The sequence below is a fragment of the Lathamus discolor genome, chromosome 5 (genome assembly GCF_037157495.1).
Source record: "Lathamus discolor isolate bLatDis1 chromosome 5, bLatDis1.hap1, whole genome shotgun sequence".
Lineage (NCBI taxonomy): Eukaryota > Metazoa > Chordata > Aves > Psittaciformes > Psittacidae > Lathamus > Lathamus discolor.
In genome coordinates, this window is record NC_088888.1 from 12,746,761 (window position 1) to 12,767,319 (window position 20,559).

General features: G+C 43.6%; 1 protein-coding gene across 3 annotated transcripts; it reads left to right on the plus strand.

The window, feature by feature from the left end:
- The first annotated feature begins 4,319 nt into the window (after positions 1-4,319).
- On the plus strand, positions 4,320-20,353 carry TLR5 (toll like receptor 5). Of its 3 annotated transcripts, XM_065679797.1 has the most exons (5): positions 4,320-4,489; positions 9,483-9,565; positions 10,003-10,688; positions 12,703-12,854; positions 16,710-20,353. In XM_065679797.1, exon 5 carries the CDS (start codon positions 16,714-16,716, stop codon positions 19,297-19,299), a length of 2,586 nt encoding a protein of 861 aa, XP_065535869.1. In that variant the 5' UTR covers positions 4,320-4,489; positions 9,483-9,565; positions 10,003-10,688; positions 12,703-12,854; positions 16,710-16,713; the 3' UTR covers positions 19,300-20,353. The 3 variants fall into 3 exon arrangements, with proteins under 3 accessions (XP_065535869.1, XP_065535870.1, XP_065535871.1); XM_065679798.1 differs by lacking the exon at positions 12,703-12,854; XM_065679799.1 differs by lacking the exons at positions 9,483-9,565; positions 10,003-10,688; positions 12,703-12,854.
- The last annotated feature ends 206 nt before the right edge of the window (positions 20,354-20,559 follow it).

The window sequence follows — 20,559 nt, forward strand, 5'->3', positions numbered from 1 at the left end:
GGCGAATGTTGTTTGCACAACCAGCACACACAAGGGCCTGTTTTTCGGCTGGATGCACATTTTTTCACTATTAAACCCACTCCATTAAATACAAGAGAGCACCTGTTCAGGTCTTATTTCAATAAAGATTATATCCCAGTTGCATTTTAAGGGGGCTTATAAAGATTGCACGTTATTCATGCCTTTTAGAAGTATGTTTAAAATGGAGTGGGATACACTGGAAATATTACAAGCACATCAGTAGAAGACATCATAGCTGGTGATAAACCACGGCAATAAATAGCCTATTGACCTGTTGCAGTCTTTATCAAAATATGAGGCAAATGACTATTTGTTACAAAATCTGTTAAAGCATTTACAGACCCTCCATAAATAAACCTTCATATATGGTATGTTCTTGAAATTAGTCATGGGATTAAAATTAGGTATCTACATGCTTGATTTCAAGCAGCTGCATAAATCTAGGACACGGTAAAATTCTGTGCATAATTGTTCCTAATTGTTGATGGTTTCATGTGTAGAGTGGAGAGGATACACTTCCTTTTCCCTCCTTCCTAATCCATTACAGTATCTACTAGGTGTCTAGCTCACCTCGTGTGTGTGACTTGCATAAGATACCGGAGGAGCGACAAACATCTCTCTGCTTAACACAGACACCTTGACAGCAAGCCAGCTTTTGTTTCAGTTTGCATCATTTCTTGCAAGTGACAGAACAACACAAGATGCTTGTGTAGGTTTGCCTTTTGCCACCAAAATCTATCATGCGCATCTGCATCCTTTGGAATGACATTACTTCCTCCGTGCAGGAAGACACTTAAAGATGTCAGAACAGCGCTACAGAAAATGCGGCTGCAGAAACAGACAACTCCTTCTCTTCTCTCCGAGTTACAAGCAGCACAGTAGCTGAATACATTGGCACCTTTTACAGAGTTCTGTGATTTACACGTTTTAAACTTGGGGGGTTTTAATAACCAAATCAAAAAGACTTAATCCAGAAGCAAGGCTGCAGTTGTAACAATAGTGGGTGAGCGTTGCCCATGAGGGCACCAAACTAAAGTTCCAGGCTGGATTTTCAACAACCACAACTTGGCAAGAGCTTTTGCAAAAGACACTTGTGTAAATTTCTGATCACTTGCACAACAAGCAGCAGTGAATACCTTGCTTCCATGCTGAGATGTACATGAAACAGAGGTGCTCAAAAACTGCAGCCATGAAAGGACAGCAGCCCTGCTTACTTGCTGCAGCAGCCACTTCTAAAGCTTTTACTGACAATCTGAAACGGGCTTAGCTGGCACCTAAGCTGTCACTGGCTCCTAGGCCTTACTTCAGTATAAAGTCCATATAAAGTATCTCAATCTTTTATATATGTGGGCAAACAGAGGCCCAAGCTAACAGGATCCACAAAACCCCTAGGTGTTTCCCACCTCCATCAACAAGCTACACCACCAGGATTATAAATGAAGTGTTCACATTAGACACACATGGAGAAGTGTGTAAGCCAGGGGCAAGTATGTGTAAATCCTGAGGCTGGTTCTTGCTGTCACCACCTGGAAAGAGGTGCTGTAGTGGTAGGCTCCGGAGAAATGAGACTTACCATGGACTCACTGTCTTTCCTTCTAAATACAGCAGAGAGTAATCCTGAAAACATGCAGAACATCAGGTATCCAGTTCCATCTATTGAACTGCAAGAAAAAGAGAAGCAGGACCAAACAGAAAATTACTGTTGTATATTTGAGCATAAGTATCACAACCATTTCCTTACAATGTAATTTTGTGCAAAACAACGGGTGCTTCCAGATACTTCCCAATTATCCCATGTGACCTGACAGAATTCTACAGGGCTTTTCCTAAACTGGTTTATTTGGTTTTGTCCCATCTCCTGTGTTTCATTTAAACACAGTATTCCAGATTCAGCAAAATTACTTCTCTCTAGATACACAGGCCCTATTTTCAGTGGCCTTCAACCTATTGTTTCAGTGCCTGAGTGTGTTGTAATCTCTCCCGTGATCTAACATAAGTAGAACACATCACAGGCAAACAGGTGAATTGCTATCATTAAAATACATATACATGCATCACCTATAAGAACTTAATACGGGAGCAACATAAGTACTGGTAACTAAAGGTACATAACCCAGACTAGCATGAAGACAAGCACTTTGGTGTCATCTCTGGCTCAATCGATTCCGTGCAAAGCAGAACAGTTTAAGGAGGAAAGAGCGAGCATTTCCTGTCTAGATCCTCTCATGGTCTGGTGGGATGTCAGGGGACACCTGGGACAGAAGCAGATTTCAGACCCTATTAGGAAGAGAAAGGTTACAGAAGGAGCATTGAGTGGAGGGGTAGGAGGAGGGTCTGCAACTTATTGGGAGTTGTGAGCGAGAGCTGCCTTAAGCAAGTAACTCCAAGAAGCTGAGAGCTGGAGTGGGGCCCTATTTTATTCAATAGGAGAATCTTCAGACATGACCCTCAGTTCTGCATTTCCAACTGTCCCGATCAGATCATGCTTTGGTTAACATGATGTATCTTGTAGAAGCAATGCTTTAGGCAGCTGTGTCTCCCATACAATGCTACTCAATCTCCAGCTCACTGCTTGCAGTCATAGCCAGGAAGCAGCGTGCTTAAGAGTTAGCTGAGAAGCAGCCCCTTTTCCAAACAGCACCGATTTCCAGACACTGTACTCACAGGCAAAATGAACACTTAAACTGAAGTACTTTTTTAATAAAGACAGCCCTGTCCTCCCCCCTTTCATTCCTGGATTCCTCTCTGAGAATTACAGTAACAGGCCAATAAATCACCTCAGCTACAGATCTATCATTCAATCTTAACCTCTTTAGTAAGCCTAAGTATTCTACTTAGTATCAAGTAATGTAGAAAATTGAATATAATGACCTTTCTGAGGGTCATTATGTTCCATTTTCTACCCATTCACATTTCTTAGCCATATATAGGGTAAGAACACGAGCAGAGGACCAGGCACTTACAGTTTGCCTTGGGTCAGATTAAGTGCACATCAGAGAGTCAACCATACTGGAGGTAATAGAGATAAATCGTCTCTTCGCACCTGCAGAAGACCTGAAGAAACAGCTCAAGCACCGAGAACATGAAATTTCACATTGCTTGGACTGAAATGAGCTGGTGTTGGCATCTACAGATCAAAATGCCTACACTGAGGAAAGCCCATTAAAGCTGGCTCCTGTGCACAGCTGCACCGCTCAGCCTAGTTTCTCCTTGCATGACCCCTCCTTGGTATCTAGCAGTTGGTGTTATAAAGCCAGGGAGGATTTCCATCCTGTTGAGGAATTTACCTGCCACTGCTTCCTTATTGCTATCTCTACCTTTCTTCTTTCATTCCTTATCTACATAATCACTGATTTTCCCCATTCACTCCCCCACATCACCCCACCTCTGCATGGTACTGGCTTTTGCTCACCAAGGCATTGCAGAAGTAAGCACCTGAAGAACCTTTCCTGCTTGTGGCCACTGTGAAAGCTGGCTTCTGGGGCTGCCTGCTCCAGCTGGCAAGCCCCAGCTACCCAGCCACCAACTACTCAACACCTCAACCATTTCACACAGGTTTCACACATAAAGGCACATAAATGGAAGAACCTGCCTCTCCAAAGCCTGCAGCCTCCCTAGGAATGAAGCTCACAAAAGCACATCCAAATCAAAATCAATGCTACCAACACCAGGAAAAAAACCAAAACCCAACACTTGCAGAGGCTTGGTTTGGAGCCTTCTCTATGCACAAAGAGACAAGAATAATCTTTTACATGTAGAAATTCATCTTTTCTCATTCTATCCACTCTGTGGACAAACTGTTGAGCTCACTGCTTTGACCAGAGCTCTCTGAAGCACTAATAGCTCAGCACACACTCAACACACCCCATACTGGCTGTTGTTTTGTTGTTTGGGGTTTTTTTCTCATTAAACTGGGTGTTTATTAAGGAGACCACAGATTTCCCTGTGTGCTGTGAAATCCAGGTGGGAAAAAAACAAGTAATTCTTGGTATTTAATCTGATAATTCTGACTGAGACTCCCTCTATAAAGGAACTTAATGCCATCACCTATGCAAGGTATGAAACACGTGCTTCCGGAAACAACCTTATTGCAGGGCTGCTCTTGTGCGGGTGGAACCTGCTTTAGAAGGAGCCTGTGGAAAATGCTCATGTATTTCACCTGCCTTTTGCTCTCGCTGGGTGAGCCCAGGGTACAGTAAGACACGCACTCGGTGCGTGCCTCCCCACACCACCTCCGCCCGTCATGCAGGTTGTGTTTCAAGCCGACAGTCTCTGTGTGAACGAGGGGGGGGCACAGCGAGCAGGGTGGCAACCGGGGAGCCTGCCCTGTCCCCGCAGCCCCTGGGTTATGCCCCCCGCTGCTACCGCCCCGGTTGCATTCCCGACCGCTCCGCCCCGCTCCGCTCCGCTCCGGGGCGGGGTGACCGCAGGCGGTGTCGGCGGCGCGGCCTGGCTTGGGCCGGCGGAGGTGAGAGCGGACGGCGTGCGGTGGTTGTGGCCCCGGCTTGGTGGGGGGCCCCGGGATACCGGTCTGGGCTGCGGGCGGGGAGGATGCGCAGGGCAGAGCGGGGCGCAGCGCTGTGCCCGTCCTCGCAGCCGGGTGCCGGGCCGCTTCCCCTTCCACCCTCTGCCGTTCCCCTTCAAGACGCGTTATCCACCCCAGCGGAGGTGTTTGGCACCAGAGCTGCATTTCGCGTTTTTAAGGCAGCGCGTTGTGTAGCATTCGTGTTAACCCCGAGGCAGACAAGGGCTGTTCCACAATGACAAAGAAATCGATACGTGGGGTGTAAAGTTCCTAAAAGGCACAAAAGCATCTGAGGTAGGGTTTGATGAGGCACAGCCTCACCTGCACCTGGGCTTGGACGTGTCCAGCCCACTGGATGCCAGCGGGGTTCCACAGCCCTGGCTTCAGTGCTTGAGCATGGAAGAGTTCGCTGTTGGAGGTACGCAGCAGTGCCCGAGTTAACCAGCAGCTATCCAGCTGTGTCACACGGGTGTTTTGATGCAGGCTTCTAGCTCAGAGCCAGCCTCAAATGCAGCAGGAGCTGCTGCTCTGTTTTAAAGTGGAGGGGCGAAGGGTTACTGTGCACCTTCAGTTCAGTGGCTTATGGCGAAGAGCATTCACCTCGGTCATGGGGGCGTTTGTTCAATTCCATCTTCCGCCCGAGGGCTAATGAGACCTGCAGTCTTCCTCCTAACTGCACCAGGCTCTTTTTGGCACTTCTCAGCTTCCTTTCGAAGCTGTGTAATAATCATTGTGCAAGAACTTTAGGAGTTGATTCAGGTGATAAGAGACAGGAACTAGAAGGCAGGGTCAGAATGGCCTCTGAGCTGTTCTCTGAGGATGGTTTCTGCATTGAACATATGCAATAGTCATGGAAACTGTCCACAAAGTGTCATAGAGCAGATCTCTGGATCTAGTCATGGAAACTACACAGAGCAGCCCCCCTCCCTCCTCTCCCTTGGCTCCCACGAAAAGCATCCCCCAGCCCCTCACTAGGGTAAAACGTATCTGATTTAGTGAACCTTGGACATTGCTCACTCAGTTGGAAGAACTATAACAGAAGAGTTACTATCTTGGATAAAGGTAATGAGTAGGTAAGTACTTGACCTGGGATATATACATGTGGGTGAACCCTAGGACTTTACTACCATGCTGTAAGTCAATGAAATAGCTGTAACTCACACAGGAACTAGATACTAGCTACTTTTCTACCTTTTTCACTTGTTAGGTCTCCTTTGCACAGCACGTCCTGCGCTGTTTGCACCTAACTTTGAGAACTGGTTCTCAAAGAAGAAGTCAATATGGATTCGGGGTGTGAGGCATGAATACCTGAGTGGTGTGTGGGACTGTCATGGGTGGCTTGTGCAGCTTTGAACAAGCATCTCTGCTGGGAAACAGCTGTAGCACCCAGTCGAAAACAAATGCACCTGTGAGGGCAATTTTCACATTTTCCCCCTCCACTGACAAGGGAAGAGCTAACTAAAATTTATTCGGACCTAAAGCCTATTTCAAGCACATTCAGAAAGTATCCTGTCACATCTTCATTCTAGGAAACAGTGGAACAGGTTTCTAACCTCACTCACATGCCGGGCAGATTGGCTGTCTCTCTTTTCTGTACTGTATTTATGGTCCTTTTGTCACTGGACATTTGCAGCTTGTTATCTTTTGATTGCCTTTTTTAAAATGTATGTGCAAAAAAAAACATACTTGCAAAAGCCAACAGCTCTGTTTATCAGATGGTCCATTTGGCTCCACCTATTTAGGCACCATACTCTTTTGATAGTTCCTTAATAAATCACTTGCCCAGACTGGGTCCCAGGAGTAGAGGAGTGGCAACCATGCAGTTCCCCTCGGGTTAGCCATTTAGTCATCTTTGCTGACTTCAGCTACCAAACCATTACCGTTCTCTTATGCCTGAACATTATTTCAGTGGCTGATGAGCTTTGTTAACTTTGCAGCTAAGGCAGCACGCAGCTTTGCTCGTGCCCCTGGGAGTGATGCTCTGAATGCTGTTTCCTCAGGAATTTCTGTCCTGTTTGTGAAAGGTGGCTTCCTGCAAGTTAGAAACTCGGCTGTCGTTCTTGAGAGTCCTTTCCTATTATCGCTCTTATCTTTCCCAAGTGAGATTTTTAATCATGGCTGCTTCTAATTATCCTGCAAGCACAAAAAAAGGGGACATTTTATCTCTGGACTAAATCCACTTTGTGAAAAACACAGGCCGAAATTACAGCTAAGAGGGAAAGGAAGCTAACAGGAAGGAAACACTACTTGCCTGGAGTGGCTTCTAGACTAGACCAGGCAGTTACCACATACATGACAGTTCCCAAAGAAGTCACCATGAATACCTGAGTGGTGTGTGAGACTGCCGTGGGTGGTTTGTGCAGCTTTGAACAAGCATCTCTGCTGGGAAACAACCGTAGCACCGGGATTAAAACAAAACTAAACCCAGGAATATTCACTGTCCTCACTGAAGCCTCAAGAGGTTCTTTTCCTTAGGACCTGGAAGAGCAGAAGAAACCTTGTTGGTCCTATTCTCAAGCCTAGCTGAGGCACCCTCTGCCTTCACCATCCCCTGCCAGACATGTAAGCAGAAGAGCTGGGGCTCACAGCTGGACCAGTGCCCAGGGCTGGGATACTGCCTTGGAATGACCGGCCCAGAGGGCTGCTCAGGAGGGTGGCATTGGAAACTGTGCTAGCAGCTAAAATTGACTGAGCTGGAGTCAGGGGCTGGAGCAAGGCTTCAGCACCCTCCCCTCGCCTCTCCGGTTTACTCCTGTCCCCTAAAGAAGCGGCCCAGAGCATGTTTTAGTCTATGCTTTCAAAGTTTATTTTCCCATCCTTCTGGAGACTGCTTTCTTTTAAAGAGCTGTTGTAATACATTGTGAGACTGCATCTCGTCGTGTAATCTGAGGGGATATAAACCCAAACAAATAAATACAAACACATACATCCAGATGATGAACAGAACTAGATCATTACATCCCACAGGTGGCTTCTAATTACCTGAACCAGTGGCTGTTTATTATGGTCTTTCTGCTCTGTCAGGCTGTTAAATGCTTTATTGCCTTAGATTTTCCCCATCAGTGACAGGAACTCACTTGCCTTATAACATGCTTTCTGATTTTCAGTTGGAAAATGCTGTATTTGAGCTAAGCACCCTAGCAACTTAAGGGAGAGGCTGAGGGGTGGGAAGGGGCATATCCATTGAGCATGTGATGAATGAAACTGTTTCTCTTTTAGACTGCAATTGGCTAAAGGGTCCCCATGCAGAAAAGCATGTTTACACTGCACAGCTTTTTACAAGCACAAATGCAGATATGATGGCTCTGAGCCTGGGCAAAAGCTTGGAGCTTTATTTTTGGTTTCATAGGTAGATTTGATCTCATCGCATAATACAGCGATACAAGTGTTCACAACAGCCGGTGGGCCTATATCTGGCCAGTGTGAGAACAAAGACTTACTGTTGGTGATATATTGTTCAAGATCTTTTTTTATGGCTTAGATAAATATTACAAGCAAACTCCTTGTCTGTAGGTTTTCTGTTAGATAAAAAGGGTGTTCTCCGAAGGTCTTTGGTGGTTTTTATTGAGAAATTTTATCAAGTGCCAAACACAAACAGTCCTTCACAGTCTCTGTATATCACCAGCCTCTAGGAAAGAGACCCATAATGTCGCTCTGAGTGAAGACTAATGATATTAGGGTATTAGACATGCATATTTTACTTGTTTGGCACTTTCTCCGGAAGGCAGGAATAACTCTCCATTCGCTACAGAGTTGTGACATAGATTCCCTACAGAACTGTGGATGCCCTACGGAATTGTAAATAGATAGGGGAAGCCGAACTGGAAGACTCTTTCACTTGGATGGCAAGAAGGGACCCAAGAACTGAAGAATGAGATTGAAACACATTTGTCTATTCAGGTGACTTTCAGGAGGTTTTAGGCAACCAAGGCCCCAGAATCTGACCCCAAAGGCCCTTCCTTCAGTCATAAACCCACATGGCACCACCATTTCTACTGCTGCTTCCAGTATGTGTAAGCCATTGCACAGGAGCACCCCAGGATGAGGAGCCTTGCAGAGTGACTGCAGACGTTGTGGAGATCAATATGAAGAACATGGCCCCAAGCAGGCCCCCTTGGCAGAGCTTTGGGTCTAGTTCAGGCCATCCTAGCACTAGCCATGGACGTTTTCTTTCAAACTTTAGCCAAGAAAAGATCTGATATTATGATATTGCAACCCCATAGACCATCAAAAGACGTGGAAGACCTGGGTACTTGTCCTTCCTCAGTCTGAGAAGCTTCGGTCTGGTTCTCACCCAAGGACTGCTTCAACCATGAGACCATAAGCATGAAAGTGTGTTAAGTAACAGTACCTCATGTATCTCCTGCAGAAGCTTGGCTGTGCAAACAAGAATGCAAAAGCTGTGAGGACTTTTTGCTGAGCAGGAGTTGGAAGATGAACTTCTTGAACTATTTCAGAATAGAACATTGCTTGCTGTGTTTTGTTTGCTAAATCCAAAATGCTAGATTAGGTAAAATCCACAGCCAAACTTCACCTTTGGAGTCCGCTGTTGAGTACAGAATCAGGAACTGATATTACTGTCCACTACTTCCCTTTGTTAGTGCATGCCCCTGACATAGTGCTGCATCCAGTCTACATTCCCCTTGGTTTGCAGAACTATAGTTAACTCCTCAGTTCTTCTTTTAGCCTCTCCTTCTACTTTAGGGTTCCAGTTTCTGAAGTTACAGCCTCTAGCCTCAATAGCTTTGAGCCATTCTCACAAAACTTGAAAGTCCTAGGTAACCAGCCCAACTGTTTTAGATGCTTCAGAAGAAGTCTCAGCCCTGTGACATAAAAACCAGACCACAGTTTCCACTGTTTGTGCTGGGGTTTGCTTGTTACTCTCCTCTTTTGTTTGCTTCTTTGTTTTCAAGTCTGCTTCATTCTGTTTCCACAGAGGGATCAGTGCAATCCAAGTAAAAGAGATGCACTAGCCATGTACCAAGGACAGGACATGTAATTGTGGATGGGCTGTATAAGGTTTGTGCATGCTTTCTAGCTTCACTCTGAGACTTTGATTGGGGGTTACTCTTCTGGTTGGGCAGTTAACATCCAAAATTGCCCAGGCAGATAATTTAAGATTTACCTTTACATCCAAACTAAATAGCAATGTAGAAAGGGGACGGATGCAGTAGGTCATACTAATGTAGGAGTTAAACCACCTTTATATGCTGATGCGTCTGCTCAGTGCCTAAGCCAAGGTATAGCGAAAAGAGAAAGGGACTGAAGAGAAAAAGATGGAGATGGGAACTGTGATCATTCATTGATATACCAAGTCTCAGGTCGGGAGCAGAGTCTCGCATAGGCTCCTGCAGCACTGCTCGGTTGGCTCAGCCATCCCATGCTGCTAATCTGTGAGATACCATTTCAGCACCAACTGCCAACATGCTGTATGTGTGTTTTGTTTTATCTTACAGCTCAGTTTTGTCCTGTCAGCGCGGGTGAGTGATAATATAACGCCCTTCCTGGAGCCATTCCAAGCACCTTATATGCAACGTGGCCAAAGATCAGTTATTTGAACTTTAATGCTATCAGGACACAAACACTTTCCAAACATTCGTTTTCAAAAGAAAATTGGGTTTGAAGGAAGAAATGATGGGTTTAAAGCAAGGGGGAAACTGTGCAACAGCAACTGCAGCCAGAGAAAAGAGTGAGAATATCTAAGAGAAGCAGCCCTGCAGGCACCCGGGTCAGTGAAGAGGAGGGGAGGAGGTGCTCCAGGCGCTGGAGCAGAGGTTCCCCTGCAGCCCGTGGTGCAGCCCATGGTGTGGCAGCTGTGCCCCTGCACCCCATGGACATCCATATTGGAGCAGATCCCCACCTGCAGCCCATGGAGGACACCACACTGGAGCAGGGGGATGCCCAAAGGAGGATGTGACCCTGTGGACAGCCCATGCTGGAGCAGGCTGCTGCCAGGACCTGTGGCCCCTTGGAGAGAGGAGACTGTGCTGGAGCAGCCTGTTCCTGAAGGGTTGCATTCGTGGAAGGGACCCATGCTGGAGCAGGGGAAGAGTGTGAGGAGTCATCCCCTAAGGATGAAGGAGCAGCACAGACAGCGTGGGATAAACTGACCACAACCCCCTGCGCCTCGTGGGGGGAAAAGGTAAAGAAATCAGGAGTGAAGCTGAGCCCAGGAGCACGGGAGGGGTAGGGGGAAGGTGCTGTAAGATTTACATTTCATTTCTCATTATCCCACTCCAGTTTGATTAGTAATAAACTAATTTCCCCAAGTTGAGTCTGGTTTGCCCCTGACAATAATTGACGAGTGATCTCTCCCTGCTCAGGAGCCTTTCATTCTGTTTCCTCTCCCCTGTCCAGCTGAGGAGGGCAGTGACAGAGTTGCTTTGGTGGGCACCTGATGTCCATCCAGGGTCAACCCACCACCCACAGGTTCCCAACTCCTCCTGTTCCTTGTTTCCTTTTCCCAGTGGCTCTTTCATGACCATGCGCTTCGTACCTGCAGCCAGTTTCTTTGTTGATACTATTGTGAGGAGCGCACTTTTCCAGCTTCCAGATGTGGTGTTAACTAACTCTTGTAAGAACTGGTTAATCTCTTGTCCCAGAAGGATTTAACAACTGACTGTCTGGGGTGTGGGAAAGACATCCTGCAACTTCTGTTGGTAACACTGGATGCCAGGTAGAGGCACAGAGCACCTGTACACTAAAAGCATGACCACCTCAAGCAGAGTTCAGAAGCTCTATATGGGTAGGACCCCCAGTTCATTATATCACAACTGTAAACATGTCCATCCCTAACAGGCAGGACAGATACTCTGGTGAACATAAGAGGGGGACAGAAGTTGGCAATAATCTAGTATCTAACAGTCGGAAGCAAAACCCTTGAAATTACATGATTTTCTATACATAAACTTCTGTTGCTGATTAGATTTGAAACCAGAGAATTATTTCAAATCTTAGAATTTGCCAGAAAGCAAAAGTGTGGCACCAGTCTGTCTAGAACCTTGTTCATAAACACTGCTGTAAACTCAGTGTAGTTTAGGTTAGATGAGTATGAAACAGTCTCTGTTCAGTTAGTTGGATTCTGGATGTGTACATATAGAATTTGGCTTAAATATATTTTCCAGAAAAGTTGTAAACTGCTGATGAAGGCAGGGTGCATATCAAATTTTAAGCTAAATCAGTGTGATTTTTATACACAAACCCATCTCACTATAGAAAAACTCATTAAGGCACAACTAAGATGGTCTTTGTCTCTTCATGCCTAATGTTTTCGCATATAGAGAGAAGAAAAGAGAACTGTCTTCTGTGCATTGATTTTACTGGCAAGAAACACACCCCGAAGTTGTTTAATCCTATTTTTCTTTCTTCCTTTTCTCTGGGGAGCTTTTGTGCTACCTGTGACAGCTAGTGGTGTTTCACAGACATCAGGGTTAAGCAGCACTCGGGCAAGCTCCAACTGAGCTCTCACATCTTGCTGTCCAAACAGCAAGACCCTTAGCTATGGAGCTAAAGGGGAAAAAAGCCTTCCAACTTGGCAGTAGGACTAATGTTTGTTTATCCCTTAATCCTAAAGAAGCTTGTGGCAATTAGAAAGAGATTCGCACACACTCATCCAAAGATACTGCTACTTTAGTATATATATACCTTACTTTATGATATATGCACCCTATTCCTCTGTGATTCAGTGACCTACAGAAAATGTTTCTGTAAAAATTAACATAAGCAAAAAAATTACTTTTTTTTGGTACAGATAATGGATAATTTACAAACTTTACCTCTGTCTTTACCTTTTTATCTGCCAACCACATCCAAACACCTAAATGACCAGTGTTGTTGTGCTTCATGTTTGTGGCGTTATTTCAGGCAGTCTGCACGGTTCCTGTGGCTGACTGAGGTGTCACCTAGCAAAAGTCTGCTTAGGAGGATATCATGGTCACTACAATAGGTTATTAAATATGTATTTAAACTCTTTAAAGCTTATTGATGATTACATCAGACTGGTCTTCTCGAGAGTCCACCCAGATAGCCAGTGCCTCTGCTGCTTGGTTCCCCAAAACCTATGGCTGACAGCTGAGAACCATTCAGGCCCACTGCTCATTTCATAAGCACATAAGGTACATGACTGTTCATTTCCACTGGTGTGTGCTGGTTCATAGGGTTATGTGGTGGAAGCATAGGAGGCTGCTGAAGAGACCAAGCACGCTACTACTGAATGCTGCACAAAACCACTTCTGAGAATGAAATTTTCTGTTCAAATCACTTAAAAAGCAAGCCAATACTCCCAGCCATCAGCAAGGACAAAAATAGGGTATGTAACCCATTCTTTATTTATGTGGATTCCAGTGCATTTTTGCTGGGGGTGTGGAAATGGGAATGGCAAGTGCATTCCAACTTTCCATGCGAGAATTATTACTCCAACTTCTCTCCTGTCTTGTGTGCATTGAAAAGGACACAATCTTAGTCCTCCTCTCCAGCTACTTCAGGCCCTGCTTACTGGCAGCCTCTGTGGATGTCCTAGGGGATACAGAGGCACTACTACAACATCCACTCTCAGGTACTGCCAGTTCCATTATTCTTTTGCTGCACTAGTGGAGGTTTCTAGGTAATTTAAAACTAAGTTAACAAAACTGAGCTTAAAAAGTTAATAAAATAGTGTGGGCCAGTTCCAGATGACTCTTAAGTATCTGCATCAGCCTTCCCTCATCCAGGCACACACTTCCCAAGGAGGCTGAGACCAGAGCTAGGGTATTTCCATTCTGTATGCACTTGCTTGCTGATATTAGATCTAGATAGAATATCCACCCTGTATTGCAAAAGTTCTTTCCATTGCTCAGAAACGTACGCTGCTTAGGACTTTCCATCCCAAAAGCATTCGCTGCATTTTTCCTCCCCTTCCTCCTTTTCCCCTTCCCTTTACTGTTTTTCTCTTCTGACATCAACACAGTAGAAGGAAACAAAATCTCCCATGATAAACTCTGGTTGTCTAAACTTCATTGATCCAATTTTCAATAATGAATGAGGCATTTACACATTCTTTCATCTCTATGTTCGTGCACAGGCATAGAATCATAGAATGGTTTGGGTTGGAAAGGACCTTAAAGCTCATCCAGTTCCAACCCCCCTGCCATGGCCAGGAACACCTTCCACTAAACCATGTCACCCAAAGCTCTGTCCAGCCTGCTCTTGAACACTGCCAGAGATGGAGCATTCACCACTTCTTTGGGCAACCCATTCCAGTGCCTCACCACCCTTACAGTAAAGAACTTCCTCCTTATATCTAACCTGAACTTCCTGAATGGGATGATGGTAATTTTGTGGGAAGAGTATTCTTCCTGAAAGCTTTTAGGTGCTAATGTACAATGGTGATGGATTATATAAGATGCTATGTGGGGGGATTCTGTTAAATTAAAAGTATTTGCTGTCCTCATGGCAGCAGTAAGAGGCATTACTTGCTGCCAGCATCCTTCTCTACTCAGGGAAGGCCAAGTTTCTGGGAAAAGGTAGTGACTTGTGCAGAAGAAACTGAGGGAGCAAAGAGTTTACAAATGAACCTTGTCTCCAAACCAGAGCAGAGGTGGTGTGTAATGATTCCGAAAAAACTCCAGGAACAAACTTGCCAACAAAGTTTTCAAGCTGACAAGCAGGTATCCTTGACACGGGGGATAGCTCCACCTAACGTGTGGCCACACAAGCCGTCCTTTCGTAGTCACTGGGCATACATACATATTCATGAGGCTACGTATTGATTACATCATTTTCCAGAAAGCTCCCCGCATGCGTACAGAATTGTGGTGGTGGTCTCTGAGGGTCGTTTACTTCTTCCAACAATCTTCATCACTTCTGGCAGCCTTTGAAGCATGCACAGTAGATGCTCATACCAGTTTAATTGGATCGTTAGCACCAGAGACTCCTATCCTCCTACTTATCAGTAACAACTGTTAAGGGATTGTTAAAGAATTCTTTAACTTACAAGAACATGAAAAAGCGGATAAGTGTAAAAAGCAAAGGTGGCTTGAAATATTTCACCATTTACTTATTTTCTAAGATAAAAAACAAACCTACATTTCAAAATTTACTACCAATGTTTCCTAATTCTTCCACCTCAGTCATTTTGAGCTTTTTCTGGTGGTACGTTGCCACATGTCTATTAAATTTTTACTTCCGATGTACTTTCTGTTTGTCACTGCTTTTGGTGATGCTGTGATTTTGCCCATACTTTAAAAAACAGCCACCCTATTTGAGCAAACACAAGGAATGGAAATGTAAACATCTGAAAGATAAATGTAATTTAAAACTCTTTGTGCTAAACATCTTGTGTTATGGTGTCAACAAGCATCTTTGTAATAGCTAAAAATGAAAGGGAAACCTGGTGTCTTGTTTTCATGGTTCAAGCAAGGAGAAAAGTAAAAACTAAACAAGATCTTAAATTATCTGCTCTATGTTCAGTTGTGTCTTTTTCAATAACCTACAGTGTTCTGTAGTCAGAAAGACAAACATTATATAATTTACTGCTTATAGTGTCCCATTTTAACAGTGCATGCTAGGTGGAAGAGGGTAGAAAACACAGTTATTTTCCAGAACTAAGAGTTGTTCCCCATAGATCCAGTTAAAATCTCTTAACAGAATTTTGATACTCACTGTCTGCAATCTGCTTTTCTTTGCAGCACATCCTATACTTTTTAGTGAGGCAAAATGTGAATGAAATTCAAATGCCAGGACTTCATAATTCAGCATTTTGACCTATATTCATAGTCTCTTTTGCTTTCAAGAATCAGATCTTGTCCCAAGCCCATGAAATTGTCTTAAAAAATGACAAGATTCCTATTTAAGCTGCAAGGTATATGTGTGTCCCACTGGATGTTTGAGGTGGAAATCTGTAGACTCACCCTCGTAGTCACAGCTGTTACAAGTGAAGGTTTTAGTATAACCATATGACTGTAAGAACATAACCAAGAATATTAGGTACGGTGAGATTGCGTCAGTTATGAGATCTGATGGTATTATAATATCCTTGTACTTCTTCTTTAGCAGACACAAAGAGCTGGCTAGCTCTTTCACTTGGTATTTGCCATGGGATTATCATAGTGGTTTCTGCTGTCGTACATTTTCATTTCCCAGAAATCACTCTGTATGATGGCAACAAGCATAAGATTATTTTAGTTCAAGTGCAATGTTCTACATAGAATTTGGTACTTGTGCTTTAAAGAAGCAGTGTGTCAGGATACTACTACTGCTACTACTATTACTAATAATAATAGTGGGCTTTACCTGTTTTTAACTACTGTCTCAAAGCCCAACTTTCATCTCTGAAGCAGATTTACTTTGCAGACGTTAGATGGCCATTGAGGGTTTGGTTCCACAGGGATTTACACTTAGGATTTTAAAGCAGATTGTGCTGGAGGTCACAAAAATTCCCCAACTGGGTTGTCATTTCATTCCATTTCAGTAAGCGCTTTTTTAAAAGCAGAGGCAGATGGTTGCTATCTTAGTTAGTAAGGGTTTTCTTAACTACAGTGCACAAACAACTACTTTAGGGCTAATAATTTGCCCTAATAATTTATAGTTCAGGAAATTTAGTTTTTCATAAGCCAATTCCACATTGCAGGGTTAACCTGAGGCTCCAGGAGCTCTGAAAGAGTCCCCCTTTTAAATGTTCATGGCTGTTAGGACAGCAATCTGAACTCCAAATAGCACATCTACCCTCGCAAAGGGAATGCTCAGGGTAAGAGCTCGTTTGAGATGACTGGGTGACTGCACTGTACTTTGGTAATCCAAACTGTTAAACCTGTTTGGATAACTGATTAAGGAATAAAGCTGACACACCAGCATTATCAGTTTCATGACACAAATTAAATAGCCAGGCCAAGATTTTCAGGCTTAGCTAGTTGGTGTTTGGTGCTGCCCTTAAGGTACATAAAGGAGGGTCACTGTTGAGGTTGTAGGAGGTGCTTGCATCTCTTTAGGACCCATCTTCTGACCAGCCAGCCCATCAGGTGATGCCTGTTAGACTTCAGAGAAAGGATAAATGCCAAATCACTAGTAATTTTTAGTGTGACATTAGTCTTTCATTCTAAAACTGTTAAAAACATGTCCTACAACTTACTGCATAGATAAATAGCCAACTACAGAATTAATGCTTACTATTTTCACTTTTTTCACATAGGTCCATGATGTTATGTCAACTGCTAGTACTTGTCTTTGGAATATCACTAGCTAGTGATGTATACGCATTTAGAAGCTGTTATTCAGAAGCCCAAGTCTCCGTATATTATTATTGCAACCTCACAGATATTCCAACTGTGCCAAAGGATACAGTGAAGTTTTTGCTAACTTTCAACTATATCACACAAGTGACTGCAACTTCATTTCCACTGCTGGAGCACTTGTTTCTGTTGGAAATCGGAACGCAGTATGTCTATCCTGTTACCATAGGAAAAGGAGCTTTCAGGAACCTGCCAAACCTTCGTATCTTAGACTTGGGATACAACAACATTCTTCAACTGGATATTGATGCTTTTGTGGGCTTGCCACGCCTGGCTGTACTCCGTCTGTTTCAGAACAACCTTGGAGCTTCCATCCTGGAGGAACATTACTTTCAAGATTTGAGCTCATTAGAAGAACTGGATCTTTCAGGGAACCAAATCACAAAACTTCAGCCTCATCCCTTGTTTTATAATCTGACAGCCTTGAAAACTGTGAACCTGAAATTCAACCCAATATCCAACCTGTGTGAGAGCAATCTGACCAGCTTCCGAGGGAAACACTTCTTATTTTTTAGCCTCAATTCGAATTACTTGTACAAGACAGATGAAACAACCTGGGCCAAATGCCCAAATCCTTTCAGCAACATCACGTTTACCTCACTAGACCTTGGTGTCAATGGCTGGAGCACAGAGAAAGTCCAAGCTTTCTCTTCAGCAATTAAAGGGACGCAAATAGGTTCTTTAATATTTAGCTTTCATATAATGGGTTCTGGATTTGGCTTTAATAACTTAAAAAACCCAGATCAGAATACGTTTGCAGGACTAGCAAGAAGTGATCTCCGTTTGCTTGATATTTCAAATGGTTACATTTTCGCTCTGAAATCTTTAATCTTTCAAAGCCTTGGTAGTCTGGAATCACTGAACCTTTTCAAAAACAAGATAAACGAAATCCAAAGGCAAGCATTTTTTGGCTTGAGAAACCTAAAAACTCTCAATCTCTCAAGTAATCTTTTAGGCGAGTTGTATGATTATACTTTTACAGGTCTACATAGTGTCATGTATATTGATCTACAGCAAAATCATATTGGGATAGTTCAAGAAAAATCATTCAGTAACTTAGTAAGTCTGAAGATAATTGATCTTCGAGACAATGCCATTAAAAAGCTCCCTTCCTTCCCACATCTGACCTCTGCTTTTTTTGGTGACAATAAACTAATGTCCATAGCTGGCAAAACACTAGCAGCAACATACCTGGAATTAGAAAGAAATTGGTTGGCAAACCTGGGTGACCTGTACATCCTTTTCAAAGTTCCAGATGTGCAGTATATCTTCTTAAAACAGAATCGCTTCTCCTATTGTGTGAAAAATGATAACATTATAAAAAACCAACAGTTAATCTATATGGATCTAGGTGAAAATATGTTACAGCTTGTGTGGGAGAGAGGTTTATGTTTGGATGTGTTCCATGGACTGTCCGAACTTCAGGTTCTACATCTGAATAACAACTACCTTAGTGCTCTTCCACAGGAGGTTTTTAGAGGTTTAACATCCCTAAAAAGACTTAATCTAGCTTCCAACCTATTGTCTCATCTTTCTCCTGGGATTTTCCCACAAAGCCTAACAAACCTAAACTTATCTGGAAACCAGCTTTTTTCCCCTGATCCTGAAGTCTTTATGACTTTGAGTATTTTGGATATAACACATAATAACTATGTTTGTGACTGTACTTTAAAGAGCCTACTAGTGTGGCTAAATGAAACCAACGTAACCCTAGCTGGCTCAGAGTCTGACAGGTACTGTGTATACCCACCTGCATTTGCAGGGGTACCACTGTCATCTCTGACATATGATGGTTGCAGTGAAGATGAACTCCAGCAAACACTCAGGTTCTCATTATTTGTCTTCACCTCTGTCACTCTTCTAATGTTTCTGACGGCAGTCATCGTTTTTACTCGCTGTCGGGGTATTTGTTTTGTCTGGTATAAAACTATAACCAAAAAAGTGATAGATAGGCATCCAAAAGTAGCAGATAAAAGCGAATACAAATACGATGCGTATTTGTGCTACAGCAAAAATGACTTTGAATGGGTCCAGAATTCATTGCTGAAGCACTTGGATTCACAGTATTTTGATAAAAACAGATTTACCTTGTGCTTTGAGGAAAGAGATTTCTTGCCTGGGGAAGAACATATCAACAATATTCGGGATGCCATTTGGAACAGCAGGAAAACTGTTTGCATTGTGACCAGGCAGTTTCTCAAAGATGGGTGGTGTGTGGAAGCCTTTAATTTTGCCCAGAGCAGGTACTTTTCTGATCTGAAGGATGTCCTCATTGTGGTAGTGGTTGGGTCCCTTTCTCAATACCAGCTGATGAAACACAAACCAATTCGAAACTTCTTACAAAGGAGTCAGTATCTACGGTGGCCTGAAGATTATCAAGATGTGGACTTGTTTTTAAATAACCTTTCTTGCCAAATTCTGAAGGAAAAGAAAGTGCAAAGGAAACGTAATGGTATAGAGCTGCAGACTGTAGCAACACTCTCACATTGATAGTGTGTGGGTCACTGGCTTATTAAATAGCCCATTTCAAGCTGTGCCATGGCAGGAATAAACAGAAGTTGGCTTCATCTTTCCGTGGAAAAGCAAGCAGAAAGGTAACTGTTTCAGTATAAATCCTACGAAACATGGAGACTGCTTGAAAGCAGTCAGCAAATATGTGAAGGTGCAATTGTTTTATGGGCTATGACCCACATTTTCAGAAGAATGAAATGAATCACAGATGCTTCACATTTTGGATGCTCAGCTTCAGACACTAAAGAATTCAGATTTTTGGAGTACTACTTACTGACAGGTCTGTTTCAGTCAGAGAAGGTTGTTGTTTTAAACAGAGTCCATGGTAGTGTACAGGAGTGACCAGGTATGCTTTCATGTATGGCCTAGCCTGACCACGAGTTCACGGCTTACTCCTCTCTGAACTCAGTAACTTTTCATGCTCTGTTTCAAAGTAGAACCAGTACTTTGTCCCTTTATACTTTAAACAGGTGTAATACATTTCATTTATTTATCTATCTACTCAATTAGCCTCAGCTTCCCAACCGGAACGTACAAACTTTGAACTTCATTCATTCCCTTCCCCTCCACAACTTCTCTGTTTGGTGGTAAAACGAGGGCCATTGGCCTACTTCACTTACTGCTGTTCCAGCCAAGAGCTTTTTCGGTTGTGCTGCCTCCTGCCCTGCAGAGAGGAACAGGTATCTCCAACGAGCTGAAGCAAGGCTGAGCTTGAAAAGCAAACAAGAAACTACCTCAACAGCCGCGCAGGCTATACACCAGTGACATGGCCAATAGCGCAGTGACTGCCCGACACCTTTCACACCCTGGGAGTGGAAAGTACAGACAAGGGGCACGTAATCTGGGTTGTTCATCCTGTGTCCTGATCAGTTCTATAAGGTGGGGTTTTTTTTTTTGCTTCTGTTGAACTATTTTTCGTTATTTCCTGGTGCCTCTCTGATTATTTTAGCACTGTTTGTTTGCGTATCTGTCTCCAGGAGGTTGTTCAGGGTCATTCTAATAAAAGCCTGACTTTGTGTTCACTGTTACAGAACCTTCACCTCTCATTTCAACAGTCACATACTCCTTGAATGTGCTGCTCAGCTCGGTTTATACCTTCATTTAACAAAAGTTTACCAAAATAATTCCAGTATGGCCTCAGTGAGTTTTTCACTCTAGTGAGGAAGCAGGAATGGGAGGTTTTATAAGCTGACCTCAGCTGCAAACAAATAATACTATCTATCTTAACTATTTTGACGG